General features: G+C 41.2%; 2 protein-coding genes across 4 annotated transcripts in view; one reads left to right on the top strand and one right to left on the bottom strand.

Moving 5' to 3' along the window:
- trpt1 (tRNA phosphotransferase 1) overlaps nt 1-1,611 on the bottom strand; it is a 4,535-nt gene extending 2,924 nt beyond the window's left edge. Inside the window, exons 1-3 of the mRNA XM_035668850.1 lie at nt 1,484-1,611; nt 403-647; nt 83-164 (exon numbers count right to left, since the gene is read on the bottom strand). Coding sequence (XP_035524743.1) covers nt 83-164; nt 403-462 — 142 coding nt within the window. The 5' untranslated portion in view covers nt 463-647; nt 1,484-1,611. The remainder of the gene's footprint in view (nt 1-82; nt 165-402; nt 648-1,483) is intronic.
- On the top strand, nt 560-4,409 carry zbtb3 (zinc finger and BTB domain containing 3). Of its 3 annotated transcripts, none has more exons than XM_035668847.1 (3): nt 560-679; nt 1,535-2,370; nt 2,907-4,409. In XM_035668847.1, exons 2-3 carry the CDS (start codon nt 1,538-1,540, stop codon nt 3,994-3,996), a joined length of 1,923 nt encoding a protein of 640 aa, XP_035524740.1. In that variant the 5' UTR covers nt 560-679; nt 1,535-1,537; the 3' UTR covers nt 3,997-4,409. The 3 variants fall into 3 exon arrangements, with proteins under 3 accessions (XP_035524740.1, XP_035524741.1, XP_035524739.1); XM_035668848.1 differs by lacking the exon at nt 560-679 and adding an exon at nt 725-958; XM_035668846.1 differs by lacking the exon at nt 560-679 and having other exon boundaries at nt 965-2,370.
- Nucleotides 4,410-8,535: the final 4,126 nt, after the last annotated feature.

Genomic DNA, 8,535 nt, shown 5'->3' with positions numbered 1-8,535 from the left:
CTTACTTGCTATCAAATATGTCCTCAGAAATTGAGACAGTATCAGTGAAGAGACATTTGTGTTACTTAGTCCAGCAGCTCACCTGTACCCATGTCAAGACCCATCTGGTTGGCTCCATGGCGAAGTGCATAAGACATGGATTTAGACAGGCGGACATCTCTGTCCTGGTATCTCTCACACACACACACACTCAAATTCAGCTCTAATTATAGCCCTGGTTTAAGTACAGGACTTTGACCTCACCCTACCAAACACTTCATACTACTGTCTGCCCTGTCAATAGTCAATAAGGCTTGAAAGCCCATGAGGCAAAATACTTGTGTCATGATGAGTCTGAAATCAGTCTCTGAACTATTAAAGAAATAAATCATAATCCCAGTTTATAGGAGTATAATCTCTCACCTCTCCACCACGATTTCCTCTCCTTCCTCCTCTCCCCCCTCTGTCACTGCATTGTGCCATGAATTGTACAGACTTTAATTCAGCGAAATGACATATTGTTGTCGTCCAACAGTGCAGTCAACAAACGCGCCGGTTTCCACTTCCTGCCTGTTCCCGTGGTCCGCCTGCAGGGGGCGCTGTGGCGGTGGCGCTGTGCTGAGGTGCGCTGACACCACAGAGGAAAAACTGCATTTTGTCCTGGAAGCCTGGAGGAAAACATCACCCAAACAGCAGCTGGGTAAGAAGATATCTTTCCAACCCGACAGAAACATGAGCTATGTGCACTCAGAATGGGCCCCGGCTGTTTCACGCATTAGTGAGCTAACTTAGCCCACTAATGCTAGCATAGCTGAACTGGAGCATTGCTAGCTTGTTGCTAGATAACCTCGTCATTGGGGTCAGATGGGACCTTATACACACAGTGCTGTGCGCCAGTGTTGGTCTTTGTAACGTTAGGTACCGTTAGTAACGTCAACGTTACAGGCGGGCTGCCACTCGGTCACCATGGAAACGTAACGTTAGTCGCGCTAACGGATGATTCTCAACTGACTCCCGCTTTATTTTACAGTTTGCGTCCTTAAATGTTTTGGTTGTAACATGTTGATGCTGTTGCTATTTTTACGACGTGTTTTTCTCTTACTTAACGTTACGCCGAGATCTGATATGCCCCCCGTGTTCCAGTAAACTCAGCAAAAAGTGCTCCTGTGTTAGATAAAACAGGATAAAGCTCTCTGTGTTGGACCGGGGTTCAAGATAACGTGATGAAGGGGCTCAGATGTGCCCTGTAATTGCAGAAGTTGTGATAATGCACACACTTCATTATAGACACTGAGACAATTTCCTCCTTTTTCTAAGAATAAGAGGAACTAACGTTATATCTAAAATGATCTAAGAGGTTGTATGCCTTCAGTAGTAAACCGACCAAGAGAGATGACAGCCATTATTTCCCAAAGAAAGCAAAAGAGAGCTACCAAAGAAATACTTTTCAGGATACTTAATGCAGCCGATTACAGAGCTGTCTGTACTGATTCATTTCACTGACAGCAGCATTCCTCTTCCTCCTCTCTTCTTCTTCCTCCTCTCTGTTGCTCAGGTAATGGAGTTCCCGCAGCATTCCCAGCAGCTGCTGTCAGCTCTGCGCTCCCAGCGCCAGCGGGGCTTCCTCTGTGACTGCACCGTCCTGGTGGGCTCATCCCGTTTCCTGGCTCACAGGGCTGTTTTGGCCTCCTGCTCGCCTTTCTTCCACATGTTCTACTCAGACTCTCCGGGGGTCGGTGGTGGAAACAGCACCAGCAGCTCTGTCACGCTCGACAGCGACATCGTCACTGCTTCTGCATTTGGCTTACTCTTGGACTTTGTCTATGAAGGCGTGCTGCAGTTGGATGAGTCTCCACCCGTGGAAGACATATTGGCGGCTGCGAGCTTTCTGCACATGAACGAGGTGGTGAGAGTATGCAAGAGACGACTGCAGAGACGAGGGCCTCTGGCTGAGGCAGACAGCACTCGCTCTGAAGAGAGCGCTGGTGCGAGGAAGGCAACAGAGACAGGGAGGGGGGGTGGTAGTGACGGTGGAGCTGACCCTGAGGTGGCCATGGCGGGAGATCACTTGAATCCCGTCGCCATGGCAGCGCCGCTCTCATCAGTGACCATAACAGCACAGAGGAGTCAGTTGGAGTCTGTGAAGTCTGAGCGGAGGACTGGTGGGGGGTCAACCGAGGCACGACTTCAGACTCCTCTGAGCCCCGACCTCGCTGATACCACGCAGCCAGGCATGGACGCCCCTCCACTACCCCCAGGTGGAGAGCTGGTGCAGGGCCTCATGGTCAGTCCGCCTGCCCCCGCCCCGGGAGGTTACACCAGGTTGTGCACTGGAGGTCAGGGAGAGGGGTCGGCACTCTGCAGCCCTTGCAGCACCACTGAGACATACAGGTACAGGTCTGTTGTGAAAAATAAAAATAACAACACTCAAAAAACAACAGCTTTAAATATTAAACTGGTGATCAGTGTTCCCTGTAATTGCAGCATTGTCGTGGTTTTATTTTAACATGGTTTTAATCGCGGTTCACAAGTTAGTCAAAAGTGTCCTAGACTGCTTTTTTAAATGACAAGACCAGCTGAAATCTGACATCTGTTTAACATCTTTTACTATATTTATATCACAAGTACAGTAAGATTAGGTGTATGTACAAATTCTATATCACAATATCAATATATATCCAGAAGAATTCGTTTATTGATAAATAACCAGATGGGTGTTCCTATTCTACGTCTCTAACCCTAACCTAACACATCATCCAGTATTATAAAGCACTGCTGTAGAAAGAAAGCAAAGAAACTGCAAATTATTTTAAATCGATCCTTGGATGAAGAATGTCTGACTGCTTTGTTCCTCCGTGTACCGACACTTTTTATGATTTGTTGTTACTAAAAGGTTGTTTACAGTTGATCTTCCTTTATTTCTCCAGCCACAACAGTAATCAGCAGCCCTCCTCGTCTTCTTCCTCCCTGGTGCCAGTGACCCAGGCTAGTGGGCGATCAGTGGCTGCTCTCTCCCAGTCAGAGTCCAGCCTCTCCCCCGGCCCCCAGCAGGACGTCCCCCGACTGGCCAGTGAAGACTCTGTTAGGAAACCCTCAGAGACGGACCACGGAAATATATCAGGCGGAGGACAACAGATGATCATGTTATTCCAAGCATCGGCACTAACCCCACGCTTAGAAACAAACGCAACACACCCGCCCCCGCAGCGCGCACTTTCCCAGATTCGAATCCAGAGCGCTGTGTCACTCCAACGCCAAAGCTTGGACATCCAGTCCGCTCAGACCCAAACCATTAGGGTAGATGAGGGGGATACGAGAGCTTCACATGCCACTAGAAATGAAAGATCTCACCCTCTTATGGGCAGAGTGAGGACAGAAGACAGTGACAGAGAGAATGTGAAAGTCAAAGTGGAGGCCATTGTTATATCTGACGAAGAGTTGGAGGAGGAGAAAGAGGAGAGCAGAGAGAGAGAACCAGTGATGGAAGTGGACGATGAGTTTGAAGATGACATCCCAGAAGAGGAGCTGAACAGCCCCCAGTTTCTCTCCTCCCACCAACAGGGCCTCTTACAAATGACCTCCCACTCGAATGACTACTCCTTTCCCCTCTCTCCCTCCTCTTCCTCCTCCGGTCCCGGCCCTTCCTCCCAGGACACTTCCTCCTTCGCCGCCTCCCTCATTCCTCCATCCACAGCTCAGCAGCATTCAGACGCTCCTGCCTACTTCCAGGACTTCCAGGACTCTATGGGGAACTTTGTGGAGGATGTCCCCACGTGTGGAGTGTGTGGAAAGACTTTCTCATGTACATACACACTAAGGCGCCACGCCATCGTGCACACACGTGAACGTCCTTACGAGTGTCGCTACTGCTACCGGAGCTACACGCAATCAGGCGACCTGTACCGACACATTCGCAAAGCTCATGACCACACACTGCCGGCCAAACGCAGCAAGGCGGACATAGAGGCCTCCCTGCCACCACAACCACCGCCGCCACCACCTCCACCTCTTAGCTAACATACAAACAGACACACTATTGTATTTCTGTACTTATACACACATGAACCTTCAGCTAATATCCCTACTCTAATTCTACCTTTAAACCTGCTGAAAAATCACAAGGTGACATTTTAAAATGTCTGGTTTTGTCCGACCATCTGTTCAAAACTCAAAAATATTCTGTTTTCTATCAGAAAAGGTTAAAGGAACCAGAAAATATTCACATTTGAGAAGTTGGAAGCAGATAACTTTTTTAATTGTTCCTTAAAAAATGACTTTTAATAACCAATGAATTGACTAATCATTGTAGCTCTGTAATCAAGGTCAAGAGCAAAATTTAAATTGTATTTATTTATTTTTTTTTCTTTTCAATTTAAACACTATCCAAACCACCTAATGCTACCTAGACTTTACTAACACCTCATTACTTTATACTACACACCAGAGTTAAATTAAATATGACCATTGTTTTTCTTATTTATACACTCAGTGCCGCAAGACAAAATATTTGATTATTTAGTTTTACAATTATTCCATAACAGTCTATGTTTGTAGGATTGGCAGATGAACAGTGAAGAGTGAGTTAAGGCCCTCTTAACAAGTTGGCTTTCTCTGGTTGGCCCCTTTTTTTAAAAAGGCTTTGGAGTATTGCCACAAAATCTAAAAGCAGCCATTCAATCCGCCTCATTACAATAGATCTGTGCGGATCTCTGCGTAAGGCTGGATAACTAAAGTGCCTATGTAAGCCATTCAGAAAGATGAATGAACACAACATCATGCAAGGGTTTTTAAGTTCATTTAATAATTAGGGATGAATGGGACCAAAGGTATATCTTAGCCCACAAAATTAATAAATCACTATAATTACTTTACTTAAAATATGTGGATCAAAATTATATTTAAATTTTTAATGTTACTTTAATTTTAAAACGTGTTTCTTGTGTTGGACAGTAGTGTGGACTCTGAAACAAGGTGATTTTTCTCATGAAATGTTCTTTTTACCTAAGAAGGAAGAGCAAAAAGTAAGATAGCAATAGTGAATCCCAGAAATCCAATGTGTACTAAACAAAGATAAGAGAGCATTTGTATTATCGCCTCCTGCATGAGGGCCCAGTATTTCCTGCTTTTCTATTCTACTAAGGATAATTTAAACCCCATAAGTACAGAAAATACAATAACTCATTACACCAACACACATAGTGATACACCAGCGGTGTGCAGTGATATCGGCCCTCATTTGTCAAACAACAACACTTTATGTTGACCGTGCTCTCCACAGACCCTAAGACTGAATGATTTTAATCAAGTTTTAATTTAAAACTAATTTTATGTTTTTTTTCTTATCTTTTATTATTCATATATTTTTATGAATATGAAAAAAAAATAATCAATGATCTTGGTTTGATTGTTTAGAAGATTCAGGAGATTTTGTACAAAAATGTCTCTGCTAGTTTTTTGCTACATAAACTCCCAAAACAAATAAGGGAAAGTTGTTTTGAATTTTTATCAGTTACATCAAATGTTATGGTGTCCGACAGCCTTTCAGTGTGGTGTGACTCTGCGCCAGCGGACAGGAGGTTTGGACTGTAACTGCAAATGTAGTAGTTAGCATTGTACAGTCCTTGTGTTTTTCTTTACTTGATGAAAACACAGAACTGTTAGAAGCAAATACCTGCACAAATACCAATTAGAAGTCCAGATAGTGCCATTTATAACTTTGTTAACAAGGCCTTTGCTTGCATCTGTTTAGATGGAAGCACCTCATTCAAATAGCAGATGCACGACGTATATCTAAATGGAAATAGGACATTTACTGTGCCAAATGGGCCCCTTACTTTGCCTCTGTTTCTTATCTTCCTCAATCCCTTGCCCTTATCTCAGGTTTTGTAGTAAGGAAATCCTTTGATTAGGACAATTCCTAAATGGAGGCAACTGACCCAAAGAAATATCAAAGTGGGCAAGCTACACAACTTGATGGAAATCAATCAATTGGATGGTGATTAAGAAAAGGGCTTCCACTTCTCTTTTATAAACTAACAGAACAATGGCTCCATGTTTGCATGATAGCTAACCTTCTGTGAATTCAGTTCAGATTCTTTTAGCACTGTGGATGTTTCTATCCTAACTCTATGATTTTACCGCATCTTTAACTTTTTTTTCCTATCAGGGTCAATTAAACAGTGTAAGGAATGGAAAAATTCCGGTGTTATTTTGTTTTTGCCTACCAATTCCCCTGATTAGGACAGGCAGTGGTAGGTGAGACAGGACAAGTGCAATACATTTTGGGTAATCCACAAACAACTGTGTGTTAGACTAAAGGTAAATAATAAATAATGTCTTCCTGTCTTAAATGACAGGATATACAGTGTGAGAAAGACACACGGACACCATGCAAGTTAACAGTAATACACATCTAGCCGTACTCTTTAACATGATTTCAAACTTTAAATGTGCACTGAAATGACTGTTGGAACAGGAATCATTATTTATGTATGATAGATATATTACACTAATATACTGTAAAAAATAAGAAATTCGACTAAGTATATGTAATTACCAATATACACACAAAAGAGTTTTACACTGGATGCTCATAAACGGACAAAGATATTAGAGTCCAAAGTAGACCAATTTAAAGGGTTAATATCCAGATGTTGCTAAACAATCTAAATGTCACCTTGTGAATAACACAACTGTTTCACGTAGAATCATGATGTAACACAAAAAAATAAAAAAACAAAAAATCCATGGTAGAATAATTAAATAATTATGTATGAGAGATGGTTCAGTGAATCACACAATGCACATGTTGGTCAGTTAATAATTACAAAATATCTATATAATATTCACTACAAAAAAAAACATAACAAAAATAAATAAACATACATCTGTCACTATGCTACATGTGACACTAAAACACATGACTAAGTACACATCATTTCACTGACTGTAGCCAGTAAACGGCAAAAAATGAAAGAATGACACAACCTTCCACCATACCAGCAGGAGTTTACCAACTTCCACAATACTCAGACTAATACTAAATCGGTCAGATGAGCTAGTAGAAGGAGAAAAAATTTCAGCACCACAACATCTGTGTAACCTTCGATTTCAAATGAATATTCTAATGAAAATATATTAATACAATGTACGCACAGTAATTTGTTAACTGAGGTGGAAAAATAAAGTGGCACACAAACACTGTCCCAAAGCAAATAGACAACCAAAATTATTAGCATCTGGAAAACATCAGGTTAACTGAAGGATGCAAGACTCGAATCAAAAATTAAAAGTTGCAACATAAGTGTTGTAAACTGATAATAGACACAAGAACTAGCTCAATAATCACTCAACACAAAAAATCAAGAATACACGACACCACAAATATATACAATATTACATAGAAGTAGATAGAGAAATGAGAACCGCCCTCAGAAACACAAAAGTAAAAATAAAACAAAAAAAAAAAGAAAATCAATAATTCAATGAACATTAATTGTTGGTTCAAAGAGATATAATAGACAATAATACATAAATAATTATTAAGGTGTGACATAAGGTTAGTTTTGTCTTCATTAAATCAGCCATTTTAACTTTCAGCTGCAGAAAAAAAAAAAACTACACCGAGTCAGACACAAAACCAGAGACCATCCATCGCACATCACAACTTGTGTCGTCAAAGAAGCTCGGAGCGTCCCAAGGTATCTCAGTAGGCAGCTTCAAACACAAGAGATTAACACATCACATATCCTGTCCTGAGACACACCACACACACCACACAAACACACACACACAACACAAACAACACAACACACACACACACACACAACACACAACAACACACACAAATTCAACACAATGTTGTTACAAAAATCCCTCGCTCAACACAACATCGCGTGTCTGATCTTACTGCTCGTGCAAGTCTGATAAGCTTGCCTTGGTTTGAACTAACACCAGACTACGCTGATCAGTTCTACGATAGTATTTTATAATGTGAAAGAAGACATCAGTGATGGTTTACCTTCATGAGTACAAAGAGCCGTGTAATCTCTCAGCACTAAATCCAGATGAACCCTGAGTGGAACAGCTGACATACCTGATAACCTTTAACACAGACCCTCTGAATGACACTCTCATTTTATTATCAGTGGAAAAATACACCAAGGATTGAAAAATCAAAGATAGTGATTAAAACACTGCTTTTGAAAAGCCTGATGCTAAAAAATGTTAAATAACATCAATTAAAATTACATACACATAAATCATTTTACCAAAAAACTAGATAATCATTACAATTTAGCTGTTTATAAACTAGATATGAAAATAAACAATATTATTCTCACTATCATTGCTTGAACAAACAATCCACCCTGACCTGGATGATTTTCGAACAAAACAAGAATCAAACAGAACATAATAACAGATAAAATGGCTCAAGAATATATCAGTGGAAGTAGGTCAGGTATTGGGTTCTCTTAAAAGTCCAATTAAAACAAATGGATCACTAGATGTTTTAGAGAAATTTGTAAGACATGAAGAAAATAGCCCATTTGTGAC

The sequence above is a fragment of the Morone saxatilis genome, unplaced genomic scaffold (genome assembly GCF_004916995.1).
Source record: "Morone saxatilis isolate NCDOM2014 unplaced genomic scaffold, NCSU_SB_2.0 Contig22, whole genome shotgun sequence".
NCBI lineage: Eukaryota > Metazoa > Chordata > Actinopteri > Moronidae > Morone > Morone saxatilis.
This window is presented reverse-complemented; position numbering and strand designations above follow the sequence as displayed.

What these genes read in the sequence shown, in the direction of transcription:
- zbtb3 (XM_035668846.1), top strand. Translation starts at nt 1,439, where the DNA reads ATGCAGCCGATTACAGAGCTGTCTGTACTGATTCATTTCACTGACAGC. An exon ending in AGCACCACTGAGACATACAG is followed by an intron (nt 2,371 to 2,906) that starts GTACAGGTCTGT and finishes TTATTTCTCCAG; the next exon opens with CCACAACAGTAATCAGCAGC.